The 15,439-nt window shown below is 39.3% G+C and overlaps 1 protein-coding gene across 1 annotated transcript in view; it reads left to right on the top strand.

Annotated features, from left to right (window-relative positions):
- COL24A1 (collagen type XXIV alpha 1 chain) overlaps nt 1-15,439 on the top strand; it is a 215,866-nt gene that overhangs the window by 33,435 nt on the left and 166,992 nt on the right. Inside the window, exons 3-4 of the mRNA XM_075182027.1 lie at nt 9,022-10,271; nt 13,751-13,804. Of these exons, the coding sequence (XP_075038128.1) occupies nt 9,022-10,271; nt 13,751-13,804 (1,304 nt within the window). The remainder of the gene's footprint in view (nt 1-9,021; nt 10,272-13,750; nt 13,805-15,439) is intronic.

The raw sequence follows: 15,439 nt of genomic DNA, 5'->3' as shown, positions 1-15,439 counted from the left end.
TATAGTTAGCTAATTCCGCAACACCATACAGAGAACTCACTCACATCAGTCCCTGCGCCATTGGAGCTTACAGTCTAAATTTCCTAACATACACACACAGAGCAACATAGAGAGACTAAGGCCAATTTAATAGGATCCAATTAACCTACCAGTATGTTTTTGGAGTGTGGGAGAAAACCGGAGCACCCGGAGGAAACCCACACAAACATGGGGAGACCATACAAACTCCACACAGGTAAGGCCATGGGTGGGAATTGAACTCATGACCCCAGTGCTGTGAGGCAGAAGTGCTAACCACTAAGCCACCGTGCTCTATTAAGTTTTTCTCCCTAATCACTCTATGCATTTTTTATATGTTGCTAGGACATAGGTTATATAGTAAAGTATTACTTGATTTCAAACCATTGATTAATAAAGATAAGGGACCGAATTTATCTAGGAACGTACGTCGTGGTGCGTGCCATATTTTGTGTGAAATTGCTGTTCACATGCTCGGAATTGATGTTAACCCATTGAATACCGCTGCGTGCAATTCATCTCCAAGCGCAGACAACACTTCCGGAAAAGGCGTATGCATGTAGGCAATGTATAGTAAGGGCGCGCCAAGGTCATGCAAGCGCACGCACATTCGTTCGATTAAAGCTCTGGGCATCTCTCAGGTACGTGATTTTTGGTAGAGTCACTTGAGCCAGCTATGGGGGCAGATGTATGTGCTAGGTGATAGTGATGACGCATACGTATGAGCGCCAGAACATGTGTTTGCAATTAAGAGCAACTGTAAAAAGCATTTTATGTATGGTAGACATTAATTAACATCCTGATATATGTATTTCATGTTAAAAAAAATAGTTACAAATTTAAAAAAAAATGTATTTTGAGTAATGATTAAAGTACTAACAGGTGTTAATGTATTTAAAATGTTTGTATGCGTTCTGCTGGGACTTTATATTGCACATATGCATTGTGTGCTTACTGCAGTGTGTTCTATCTGTCTGCATACGGCATGTGCCCTATTGTCCGACCGCACTTATAACCGTATTCAAATGGAAATGTTTCTCCATAAACGCAAATTGGGTTCACTTTGCGTTCCTCGATGAATCAGGCCCTAGGTTTTTAGATTGCACTACTTTAGATTGTCACTATTGGAGAGCATACCTTTCCTTTTTGAACTTGTAAATTGAATCCCAGCAGCCCAGCTCTAGCCGTGTGCATTGGCTTCTGTTATATGTGCTATCTTGGTCCTCCTTCAAAATACACAGCAAAAGTCACCTATCTTTTTAGTGCAGGATTAGGATTATTTGTTTATGAACAGTCATTTATAGCGCCTACATATTTCAAAGCGCTTCACAGAGAATATTTTTGGGGGTGCAAAATTGTGACAGGGGGAGATAAAAGCTGACTTTAGTTTTACAATATAAGAATAGTTGTTCTCCAAAGTAAAGAGAAAACATGAAAGAAAAATGTAGTAAGGTTTTATTCTTGACGTATTCCCGTATTCCCATGGTAAAGGCTGAAGACGAGTCATCCTTGGGCAGGCGCTTGAGGATAAGCGAGTAGGAGAGACAAGGATGGCGACAGGTACAGGTGTGACAGCCCTCTCCACCTTCACATCTTCATACTGTACATTCAATGCGTTTTTATGGTCTATCTTAGTTGTATATATATATGTTCTGTGCTATCTATTGGCACGCATATGTGACTTTTCCAAACCAAGACTATGCAGTGACAGTCATCAGGGAAATTGTGAGGCCCAGTACAAATGAAACCGCCAGGGCTCTTTCCCCCTCAATCCGTCCCCAACCCCCTCCCCTCCTCCGGACACAGTGGTTGCAAAAGTGTAATGTGGAACCATGGCACCTAGAACAACCACCTGCCCCACAGACCTCCCTACATGCCCTCTACAAGCACTAGACCGTTCTCCAGCCCTGTGCTGCACTCTCCTACCTTCTTGCAGCTTGGACTACCTGGGGCTGCTGCTGGTGTCTTAAGCTCAGCTGCTGCTTGGCCGGATCCTGGATTGTTAAGGCTTTGTTTGGAAGAGAGATAGTTATTATTCACCTCCTGGAAAGCTGAGCAGTGAGTGAACTCGGCCACCCTGTCGTTAACTAGTTCAACATTAAATTAATAGCGTTTTTGTTTAATAAACATGTCTTCTTCCATTAACCCGGTCTAAAATTAAATTAATAGCATCCGCATTTAATACATATGTCTATTTCCCCCAACCAGTCCCAACATTAAATAGTACCTACGTTTAATAATTAGGCTTATTCTGCACCAACCTAATTATCAAATTAATAAAAGGGACAAATGCACATGTAGGAATTACTTGGCACCATATTTTAAAGGGATAGCTCAACCCGCCGCTCTCCAAGTGTACCCCTCACTTCTGCACTTCCGGTATAACATTGATAAGGATCCATAGCCATACTGCTGATAAGTGCAACCATAAACCACTCAAGCCAATGTACACTACAACTTGTTCAATTCCTCCTTATTTTGTTATTTTGTTTATTAGCAAAACATTTTATTGATTATTTTGCACATGGCACAATTTAAATGTTATTTTCAACTAAACACTAAATTATTATTTATTTAACAATAAATTCTTACCTTAACTTGCTGTTTGCTGGCCTGTACTTTTATTAGGTGAAGTCCCTCTGCAACAACAGGACAGCCAGGAGTTAAATTCCTCAGTGACCTGACAGCCTGCAGAGCCTGCAATCATGTCATTAATCAGTTCTCACAGTCCTCCCCTATGCACCACTAGGCAGGTTAAGATGGAAACTTCAATTGCAAATCTCTTGAAGGAGGATACTGTCAGGTCCATGGCCATTCATACTCTTTATCTCCATGTACCAGTGAGATGAGTTATGGGGTCCCTGTCATTCAAATATCACAGGTAAGCTGGTGGGTGGGCTATTGGCTGTGCAGGGGGGGATTGGCTGTGCAAATGGCTGAGCTCCCATTGCTCCCACTCCTCTCTGCTGCAGGGAGAAGCCGTACCACCTTAATTATGGACCTGCACACTGCTGAATTAGTGGACCTCCGGTGAGTCCGGGCTCCTTACATTAGTAGCCTCTGTCCCCTTCTGATGGCGGCATTGACAGTCATGACTATCAGTCGGCACTTACACCTGTCCTGTAGCTTGTGCAAATGATACTGCTGAAATCAGACGTAGTTACGAGAAACGCAGGATTTGAATCGCTGCATCTGCGTTGGAACGCCCTTGGCACGCCCTTACTGTACCACGCCTATGTCTGCCTATTCCGTCAAAAAACCTTTCACAACTGACAATCTTCTTTGCGTTACTTTTTTGGATATGGTTTTGAGTGTTGTAAAAGCTATGTACGTTTTCCTAACAAAATATATTTTTGACATTGTGGAAAGTATGTCTTGATGATATTTTAAGCAATGAACTACTAGAACTGTTATTTAACATAATTTAGAACAGGGGAAAATAGGAGCTTTAACCTTTAGGGGTAGATTTATCAAACCTTCTAATAAAAGGAAAAGTGGAGGTGTTGCCCATAGCAACCAATAGCATCCTAGATATCATTTATCTAGAAGATACTAGATAAATGAAAGCTAGAATCTGATTGGTTGCTATGGGCAACACCTCCACTTTCCCCTGAGTTAAGCAGTAGAGTGTGGTCTATGCAGTTACTGCTATTTGTATTCAACTGTTTGATAGATTGAGAGAACAAGTTGTCTCTTATTTGTCAGAGTTAACAAAGTTTTAAACTATTTTACTTCCTGGAGGTATGGACTGAGGGGACATGACTAAGATGTATAGTGGTATATTCAACCCTGTTTCATATTCTGGAGTGAATTTGACCTGATGTTATAGAATCAACAAGAAAGTAATTTGAAGATAAGCTTTAGCATTAACAGTGTAAGACTGTTGTTAGATGATACTAAGAAGTTTGTAATCTTTATTAACCAAATCTTTGCGCGATCTTATAGTATCCCCCCCTTTATTTTAATTATTAAACTACTCAGTTTTAGTTTCCATTTGTATTTGTCTATTAAGATTTTTATTTGTAGTCATTCATGCCTTTCTTTTTACTGTTTGCTGGCCTTAACTTTTATTAGGAGAAGTCCCTCTGCAACATCAGGTCTGACAGCTACCAGTCAGGTATTTTGTATTTACTGAAGCTGCCCACACATGTACTTACAGTTCTGGGCAACATTATTGGCCAGCTTAAATTTTTTAGTATAACCTATGTTATACTAACTGTACTATACTGTACCGACTTTGTATCATCCGTTTAAAAACATTATTTTTCAACTTCCATGTAGTAATGTCAAAGACTAAATATAAAATATGATCTGAACAGTATTAATGGCACCCTTCCTTAGTATTTGATTGCGTATCCTTTGGCAACAATGACTGTCTTCAAACGTTTCTTGTAGCCATCAATAAGCCTCTTACACCTGCAGGTAGTTTCTCCAACTCTTCAATTGCAACTTGTTGAAACTTTTGAATGTTTGCAGGATTCCTTTGCCCAGTGGCAGATTTCAGCTCTCTACAAAGATGTTTAATTAGGACTCATTGCTGGAAATTTCGCTCCAAAATACCTTGTTATCCTCTGTTTTTATGATTCCTTCAATACAGTCAAGGCCTCCAGTACCAGAGGCAGCAAAAGCAGCCCCACAACATTATGGATCCTTCACCATGTATAACTATAAGTAGGGTTCTCCATAAAAGCTTAATTTTCTTGCCTATAAACAAATCACTACGGTACGGGTTGAAACCATCACTCCAGATTGTCCCAGGTCAGCCTTGAGCTCTTTGGATGTTTTATGTGGTGTTTTTTCCACAGTTCGCACCAACCTTCGAAGACTCCTCTCATTGATTTTCCTTTTTTCCCCACATCCAGGGAGGTTCTTCATAGTTCCATGAGTAGCAAACTTCTTAATAACATTGCGCACTGTTGAAAGTGTGAAGCCAAGGTCATTGGAGATGACCTTGCACCCTTTAGAGGTCTTGTGTTTGGTAATAATCGCACTTCTGGTGCCCTCAAACAGCTCTCCCGCTTTCACCATTGTGACAGTCTAGCAGGGAATAAAAAGTGGTCTTTTTAAACATTAAATCTGTCATTTGTTGCTTAATTCAAGTCAAGTGCATATAATTTCTAATTTATCACACATCTAATCTAGCTCTTTTTTTCCAAATTGATTTGAATTGCTCAAAATCGTGCCAATAATTGTATTTTACTCCATTCTTTTTTTTCAGGAGACATACACGATATACTTACAATTCAGGGGTGCCAATAGTGTTGACCACAACCGTATATCTGCAAATTGGTCCTTTCTCTGCGCATGCGTGGTCCGTAAACAATCGGCATGGCGATAATTATTTTAGGATGGTGTTAACAGATTAACATAATTAAAAATTAATCATTTAAAAATTAAATAAAGTGTAAAGATTTTAAAATATATTTGTTTGTTTTTTTAAATATTTTTTTATAGTCTTTTTATATTAGTGGACAGAAGTAGTCGATGTCCAAATCTGGGCTTTCAGGTCTACTCCGCATGTACAGGTCATCTAGCCGCAACTTGCAATTTTAAAAAAGCAAACAACTATCACAGGGCACCTGGGCGATGCTAAGCTGCTCTGGAGAGGAAAGGCTTAACTTACCGCTCCGCCAGACAGGTCTTTGCAGATGTGCAAAGACGCAGTGGAGGGCAAAGATTTCAGTTCCACTAATGTGGAAAAAAGTTTCAAATTAGGCTACACTTATTAAAAAAAAATTCAAAATCTCTGTTCGCGTTTTAAAAATCTTTACTCATCCGGAGATGACGATAACAGAACATATATTGCGTTGGTACAAGTACTGTTGCAATATTTGTTAAACAGACTTTGGGGTAAGCCTTTGCCATCTAAACTATAGCCCAGCTGATTTTCATCCCTCAGATAAGTCCGCCCCTATATTGTGTCTCTTCCTGGAAATCGGAGACAGTTGTCATGAGGACAAGAAGTTGCAATGAGGGGGCAGGTAACGCAAGCTATTGACTTTAAGTTTAATCAGAATGAGCAAAAGTATCAGTGATTCGGTTTTCATATCTGTTTAGCACATACTTGCCAACTTTTCCTCGTTGGCTTCAGGGAGATCCCGGGGGAGGCGGGTGTGCGGAGGCGTGGCTTGACGGATCACATGATTTTGGCCCCGCCCCCAAAACGATTGTCACAATTTGGCCAATTACAGCAGGGAGAGCTCCTGGGAGAGCAGGGCAACCTCCTAGTTCTCGCCCCCACAATAGATAAGTGCCAGGGGACAGGGCTTAATGACAAAAATATCACTTTGTCTTAGCCCTGCCCCCTGACATTTATCTATTGCGGGGGCGTGAACCAGGAGGTTGCACTGCTCTCCCGGGAGCCCGGAAGGTCTCCCAGAAATGCGGGAGTCTCCCGGACATTCCGGGAGAGTAGGCAACTATGCATTAAAGAAAAGCAGCTAATGAATCTCTAGAGACTGAAGTGTCTTTTACATTTCTGTCTCCATTACTCAAGTCATGTTTTCTTACCTGTCAGTCTTTGATTAAATCTTGGTCTCCATGAAAATGGCCACCTCCATAGGCATCAATACATAGACATAGGACACAATTTCTGAACTGTGTCATCATGCCACAGATGGCGAAACCAACCACGTCTTGTACTGGCTCAGCATCAGGGAGAATGCCAGACTCTTCAGGGAGTGAGGGAGATCACCCCTATTTCAGGGAGTCTCCCTGACATTCAGGGAGAGTTGGCAAGTATGGTTTAGCAATACACAAATAGTTTGATACACAATCAATAGGAATACATCTTCAGTCAGTAGAAGCTGTTGGTTTATCATGCATGTCTGACTCAAACCAATGTCCCAGTATCAACAGAGGACATTTATGTAAGTGGAGTAATTAAAAAATTGTAAAAAATGGAGTTTTTGCAGAATGTTACAATTGTGACTATGGGAGATTCTACTCCACAGTTTATTACAGTTTTTCTTTACTTCACTTTCCTAAATGTCCCTCAGAGAGAAATATTTATATCCTCAGGCCAGTGTGACAGGAGGGTCAGGATTTAAGAGGTAAACATCCTGTAAATGTTAAACAAAGCATCATGCAATTATTGATAAGGTAAAGGATTATGTTTTGTTTTATAAACAGTACACATCTACTTCAATTTAATGTACTAAAAAACAGTAAAATATAAATACTTTTAAGTGTATTGCAGTCAGTAATGTGTAGACCTAAACATCATATTATCCCATCATGTACTAGATGCAATGAATATTTATTTCCATGCAGATCCCTAATTATAGCATACTGTGTATCTCAGAAATGGATGTAATGTCTAGGCAGTTAATCTTTCATGATGATAATTTCCTATTGCTCGACAAGATATTGTAGAATATATAAAAAGTGTCAAGGTCTTGTCTGAGTTCAAGTAAATAGATACAGCATTGTGAAGCAATATACTTATTCTTGAATCCAGTTATAAGACTGTGAAGGAAACAGACGCATTTCACTAATTTCTTGCACTCAGTTAGTTAACAAGCTATCTGTCCTATCCCGTCACTGGTTCTCGTTGTCTTTAAAAAACTTCTTAAGAGGGCAGAGCAACAATTGTAGTACAGACGCTTGATGTATACCTTTGGTGGATTCAAACACAGAGACAGTGTTGTCATTACTAGTTTGAAAGAAAATAAATGTCATGCTCTTCTTTGCCGTTTAAGCTTTTTTTTTCAATATAAGCAGACTTTTGTCATCTTGCAAAAAACTGTGCAGTATGTTTTGTGCTCGTAGAGGTCACGGCCACACAATGGAAAGTAAGGGTTATTCTGGGCATAGTTTTTTTTTTATTAGTATTCATTCATCATACGTCAAAACGTAAGGTGTAGGGTTTTAGTTGTGTTTGTAAATTGCCCTGACACTCGCGCGTAAAAGCATACAAGTGTCTTTACAACAAGGACTTATCTAAGTGAACTGTAATTGAAACAACATTGGTGGTGGGTATCTTTTAATTGAACTACTGAAATATTATCGAAATATTTTCCCCTCTTTTTAGTGTGCATATAATGCTAGTGGCCAATGAGATGAAGTGGGAAGGTTATAAAGGCATGCAACTAAAAATCGAAGCATTCCTGCGGCAAAATTGGTAGCAGGATATATAGTTTGGGATACCCTTCAATTAAAAATAGTTAATTCATAATAAAAGGCTTCACTTTAAGAAATTCACTACAAAGATGTTGGGATGATCTATGACATACTTGCCCTCTCCTGAATTCCGGGTAGTTCTCCCGAACTAGAAAGAGCAGGCCACCCTCCCTATTGCACGATCGCAGGTTTCCATTGTGGATAGGGGCGAAATGAATGACCGTGTCATGACCACCAATGCAGATACCACTTGACCTCACTTCCGAGATCTCCCGGAGAGGATTTACACAAAGTTAGCAAGTATGATCTGTAGAATTAATTAAACTGCCATTTGTGTGGTAAATAAGGAACCATGTTCAAGAAAATGTTCACTATTCAAGAAATACTCAACTCCTGAGTGCCTTTGCAGCGGTTTATTTTGAGTCCCTGAGCTGCTGACTCATGTGTGCAACTGCAGGTGATGCTCACCTCACCTGTCCAATCACAAGCAATTGACACACTGGTATCAGCAGTGGGAGGAGTCAGAAGTGTTTTTCCTGAAGGCCAGGGTTCCGGAACACGGAACCCTATGGATCTGTTAGTTGTGAGTAAAGCTAAGGTAAATTTGTAAATTTGCAGCTGTCTTGTTTGGTGATTTAACCTTCCCCTTCATCAACAAGCTTAAAATTTAGAAAATGATGAACTGATGGACTGGTATCATTTCTCATTCTTTATGGTCTAACACCAACATTGAGCGGTATGTTTACTGTTTGCCTATCTCGGATTGTTGCCTACTTCCAAATTCTAAAGAATGTTGTGTAATAAAGTCTTATTTCCTGCTAAGAAAGTCCATAGAATAGATTATAAAAGATTTATTTTTCTATTTTTCTCTTTTTATTGTAGGCATACACACTCTTCAGCAGTCAGATCGTGGAGAAAGTCCGCCATTATTATCATCTCCTGTGACCATCAGTCCGTTGACATTTGCTCCAGGAGACTCCGGTGTGCAGCTGGCAGAGCCAGGAGTAGTTTTGACCAGAGATACAGTCATCGACTATCCACTCGAAAATAATTTTCTGTCAAAACTGGGACCTCCGTTTTCCTTGTTGATAAGTCTGCGCTCGGACAAATCAAACAATGCTTTCCTTTTCAGTATTAGAAATAAAAGTAGACTTTATTTTGGAATCCAGTTGCTGCCCAGAAAGGTAGTGGTGCACATAGGAGGGAAGCAGTCCGTGTCCTTCGATTACTCAGTTCAGGATGGACAGTGGCACAACTTTGCAATTAGCATTGAACACAAGTCCATTTCCTTGTTTGCAGAATGTGGAAAGAAATACTTTAACAAAGAGGCTGTATTTAAAATGCAGACACTTGCTCCTGGCAGCGTGCTCACTTTAGGGAGAATGACTTTTCATTCTGTTCAGTTTGAGGGAGTGATATGTCAACTGGAGATTATTCCTTCAGCAGAAGCATCTGTGAATTATTGTCTCCATGTGAGAAAGCATTGTCGTCACACTGACACCTACCGATCTCAGCCAGAAGACCAAACCCCAGAACAACATTCGCCATCTATACATGTGCAGACTAATAAACACACAGAGGACGAAACACTGTCACAGTCTAACTTAGCCCCCGTCGAACGACCGGATCTGTTGACAAATATAACTTCATCTGCCCATCTGCCAAGAAATCTTACTTTGTCCCAAGCTGAAACGGTACTTCAAGTAGAGGTTGGTCAATTAAATAATACAACTCCCAAAAGTCATGTGAAATATGAAACAAAAAGCCATTATATGCCAGCAAAGAACATCGTAGAACATAGTAATTTATCACCAAAAGAGGTAACACCATCTGAAACATCCCCGTACGAACAGAGCCTGTTGAATAGCAACAATGAGAAAATTATGAATGAACAAAGAGAGGAAGGGGACGAGATCCAAAGGTTCTTCAACAGGACGCTGTATTCGGCGGGTAGTGACCTTCACAACCAACTTGATCTTTGGGACGATCCTGTTCTAGATGAAAGCGATAACTACCGACCTGATAATAGCTACGAAATTGACATGGAAAATTATGATTACGACTATGAGGAGATGAACATATTCTATGACTCCGAACACTTGGAAGGAGGTAAAGGAGACAGTGGACCTCCAGTAAGTTGACATTTTTTGTGTTATTAAGATAATAAAATGAAAACTGGTTTTGGAACAATCGATGAATGTGTGACATAGTTATTAAGCCTTTGGTTCGCTGTAGTTTCTTGGCTCAGCAAAGAGTTAGTAAACTTCTGTGGAATACTATTTCATACGTCTTCTATCTTCTTGCAGATAGTGCCAAATATTTCAAGCCGTAGTGAAGCATTTTTCATTCTAAATTTATGGAGCTCATATTACAGACAGAGTAGAGTGCCAGCTCTACACACTTCTCCAGCAGAGATTTGTGATTTTGGGCAATGTTTGAAATGCTTACATTTTTTTTTTTACAGTTGTAATAAATTGCAGAAAAATTATAACAACAATCGTCAAAGTGGCTTTTTATATGAATAATTTATCTCCTCTCTCTCCCTTCTCTTTTTTTTTTTATTTTTTACAATTGTTATAATGTTGATGGCTCTGTTTTCAGGCTGGCTGATTAAACCTTTTGCCAAAATGTCAAGTTTGTTTCTGTCCCTCCAAGTCCCCTAGTAGAGAGGAAAAGTATGAGGCCAAAATCCCATAGATTTGGCCTCATACCTTTCATAAACAAATGATCAAATTACACAAAAGTGCATTACATTAGCCTGTAATTAAATTCCATTTTTCCTTCCTTTAATGGCAGGGTATGACAGTTGAGTATAACATTAAAGTGCACCCATGGCCTCTGCAATGTAGAGACAGTCATTTTTTTGGCCTCAACCAATACCCAGTCTAACAATTCAACAAAACTAACATCCTGTGCCACAGAAGTACCACAAATGGAACTCTTTCTTAAGTCTTCTTAAGTCTCCCCATTAACAGTTACTTATGAAATTATATATATATATATATATATATATATATATATATATATATATATATATATATATATATATTCAGTGGTTTAAGTTAAAATTTTGGAGTGGCATTATGCAAAATGTAGGGTAATGGAATGTGAACAGAATGGAGGCAGTAGAAGTGGCGGTATGGCGTACCACCATATACACCCCCCACTTCCACCACTATCTATGTTTGATTTTTTAATTGTTATTTTTCACAATTCACATTTTGGGGACAGCTACCCCAGGACAAATTGCTTTCTTTTAAATGCAATAGAGCAAGGGGTTCAGTAGCATCAGGGGAAATCCCAGTTGGTGGGGTTGATGTAATTCCCTATTCCGCTAGGTACCCCCCTTGCTGCTGCCACGTGGCCAGTTGTGGTAAATAATGTGATTTGGACGGACGTATCCATCTCATTTCACGTTTTTTTCAGTACCAATTTATAAAAGTTCCAAAGATCTCCATGAGTTATTCCCTGCAGTATTACACACTGTGAGATGGATAGTCAGGGCCGCCATCAGTCAGGAAACAGTCAGAATATACAGCCCGTGGCAGTGATTCCCAGACATTGTGTCACAACAATACCAAGGCCGCATGTGTCACACAATTTATGTAACCTGCGAAAAACACCCAAATGTTTGGAAACCTCTGCCCTATGGGCGATATCATTCATGTTACATTTTTAAAGCCTCTTTTCTTGAATTTTAATAGTAGTGCTATGTTTTATGGTTATGATTTAGGTGGCCTTAAATGGCTTCGGTCCGACATAAGCTTGGTTACAATAGTAGCTAACTGTGCTTAAAGGCACTTTAACCTCAAAGCAATGATTTGCTTAATTAAGTTGTAACGTTGTAAATTGTGTCGCCGCTGTCCATATTAAATAGTGAAAAACCCTAAATCTGTCCCCTCTGTACAAGCGAGAAGATGGCTCAATTGTCTGCCTCCTGTTTGCCTGCTGTCTGTCTCACTTTCTCTGGACCTGTCTTGCTAAACGCTTCCAATGATGTCAGATCTGCCCCCGCTCAGTAGTTGATGCCCTTATGTTGTATTATTATAGGAGTATCACATATAATTTAACTTGCCAGGGGGAAAGTGGATTATGGAACAGACAAAAAAAACAGTGGTTCTCTGGTTGCAGCATTTAGACCGCCTATCGGAAACTAGCTAACGTCCTGGAACATGACAATGTTTATATATATTCATTTCTTGACATTTCCAATAGACAAATGGAAAAGGAAAATAAAGAAATATGGTTAGGTTGCCCTTAATTCAACTTATGTTGCTAATACTTTTAACTTGCAGCTATTTTGACAGTTTATATATAAATATTAATAAGTCTATATAAAAAAATGATTATTTTGTGTGTTACACTATCTCTTAGATTAGAGTATGTAAAGAAAGGTTAGATCACAATGACTATACAGTGGGAAAATCATACAATGTAAACCCTCACAAGCTGGGCCCTCTCTCCTAGTGTGTTCCTTACATCATGATGTCATTTTGCGGGTTTTCATTTTAATTATGTCACTTTGTTGTTTTATATTTATTTAATTTGGTCCTTTCTGTACTTATGTACAGATGTTGTCATTTTGTCGTATGTTTTAACCCACCATGTCCTGCTCTGCGGAACCCTTTGTGGCCTCTTATAAAAAAAAGATAATAAAAGTAATTAATCAAATGTTGATTTTGGGTTTTGAAGGAGGGCCAATTATCTGTTTTATATTTGACGTGTGTCACAAAATTCTATACGTTATGCTGTTATGACTTAGTACGGCAAGTAGTAAATCTGGAGCATGACTTCTAGTCACAGATAGTTCAGCTAATATACATAAAGCAGTCAGAAAGTAGGGTCAAATAAGTCAATCTTTCCATGTTTTTGAGATGCCTGAGGTGCACTTTAAAGGACTGCATCAGTGTTAAACAGGCCTCAAGATATATTCCAGACACACCCTTTGGCTGTCATATAAAAAAAACTAAAGAACAATAAAGCAAAGTTATGTTTTCTCTACATATCAAAGTATAAAAAGTCTAGAGTGAAACAAATGTAATTGAGAATGGGATATTAGAGCCAAAAAAACACAGGTTGGAGGGGATCAAGAATGGTCTTTCATGTTTCAAAGGTTCTGTGTGAAAATTAGGCAGAACCAGGTGTTACCCGTTATGCTGTGAACGTACAAAAACCTCTATTACTAACTCAGTAAATTCAATGTACGAAAAGTCAAATTAATCCTTTTTAACAGCTGCTGCTTTACCAACTTTAATCATTTTACTTTATATAGGAAAGTTTACATAGTAGGCCAATACATGACTTAATAAACTATGCATACTCCTAGCAATTTATTATTTCAGATAATTTGTAAGTAATGGAAGACCATCATTTCCTTATAGAAATAGCAGGCATTCCACGGCTCTCAATGAGAATCTGTGTGTTGGGAGTACCATTAAATGCTTGGATTATTTTTAGCTGAAACTCGGAGCATTAAACCCTGCTCTGTGTGATCTTTCTGCAGGGTTCGAAGGTGTTGATAATTGATAGTTTGGGATTTAGAGCCTCAGACAGTGGAGCTTAGTCATTCTTAGACTTTCAGTAAAATGCTTGTGTGTTTCTGTCTCTCAAGGGTCCTCCAGGTCCTCCCGGTTTACCAGGTCCCCCAGGGAAGAGAGGTCCAAGGGTGAGTAATTGGCATATCACATTTCACGTCTGTTTTTTTCATTCACAACCTGATAATAGATTGCGTTAAGTTTGTCTTTGGTTAAAAAAAAGAATCTCTTAAATATATTTTTGAACATGTTTTTAAACATTGGAATGATTGACTTGACGGAAATTTTAAGTGTTGACTGTGTGAATTTTGTAGTTATAGATCGACAAGAGGGTTTATTTTTAATAGGTTCTTTATCAAGTGTAGATTACCAGGATGGCAATAAGGGGCAGATTCAATTCCCCGCATTGTTCTTTACAAGAACACAGGCCGCGCACTATTACCGTTACTACAGTAATAGATGCGCATTATTATCGTTACTATGGTAATTTCAACGCTGATTGTTGCTCTCAGCTCTGTGAGCCATAAGCAAAAGTCAGCGTTAACATTACAGTAGTAATGGTAATAATGCGTGCCCTGTGTTGTTCTAAAGAACAACGGGGGAATTGAATTTGCCCCTAAATGTGTTTTTAAAAAAATAGTAATTTAAGTGCTGCATGGTAACAAATCAATTTTGTTATTTTTCAACATTTTTGTCCAGGTACGTCCTTGCAGTCCTAACTTACGTACCTTCAGCTTGACACAGAACTTCTTAGTCGACGTGGGCAGTGATCAGCTCTCTGTACCTCTGGGTCACCTCTATATAAGAATCATGCATACTTACTGCACATGAGTATAGTAAGCTTCGAGAAATATTACAAGCCCTGGAAATGCCTATATAGAGCAGGGTAGAGGCAGTGGGAACGGCAGAGCGGTGACCAGCTTGACTCAGAGGCCCTGGCAGACAGTTTGGGGTCTGAACCGATGTTCATGGGAACGCAGCCTATGACTTTGCTACTGGTGCAAAGGCAGCACGGTGGCTCAGTGGTTAGCACTTCTGCCTCACAGCACTGGGGTCATGAGTTCAATTCCCGACCATGGTCTTATCTGTGTGGAGTTTGTATGTTCTCCCCGTCTTTGCGTGGGTTTTCTTCGGGTGCTCCGGTTTCCTCCCACACTCCAAAAAAACATACTGGTAGGTTGATTGGATGCTATTAAAATTGACCTTAGTCTCTCTCGGTCTGTGTATGTGTATGTTAGGGAATTTAGATTGTAAGCTCCAATGGGGCAGGGACTGATGTGAGTGAGTTCTCTGTGCAGCGCTGCGGAATTAGTGGCGCTATATAAATAAATAGATGATGATGATGATGAATGTCTTTACTGATCCCTAGTGAAATATTGAGCTGCTTTGTGTTTCATACCCACAGTTGGCTGCAGGAACATTAAATTAAGAAAGAAATTTATAACTATTTAATTTTCTACACTTTGCCCAAAGCACAATAGCAGCACAATTTTTCTTCTTAAACTAATATAATCAAGCATATTTATTTGTATATCACTGCCATAGGGATTAGGCAGGAAATACCAGTAGGAAAAAGAGGAAACATATTAAAAGAAGTTGGATGCATGCATTTTGTTTCATGTTGAGGTGTGTTTGACCCCACAATCTTCCCGCACACTGCTCTGTACTGTTGAAATGCTTGAATTGTCTACATGTTCGTCTGATCCTTTCCAGAGCAGAAATACTCTGTCTTGCTCTCGACTAAGCTGAAATACTCTGTGTTGCAG

This window comes from Mixophyes fleayi, chromosome 8 (genome assembly GCF_038048845.1).
Source record: "Mixophyes fleayi isolate aMixFle1 chromosome 8, aMixFle1.hap1, whole genome shotgun sequence".
NCBI classification, from domain to species: Eukaryota; Metazoa; Chordata; class Amphibia; order Anura; family Limnodynastidae; genus Mixophyes; species Mixophyes fleayi.
This window is presented reverse-complemented; position numbering and strand designations above follow the sequence as displayed.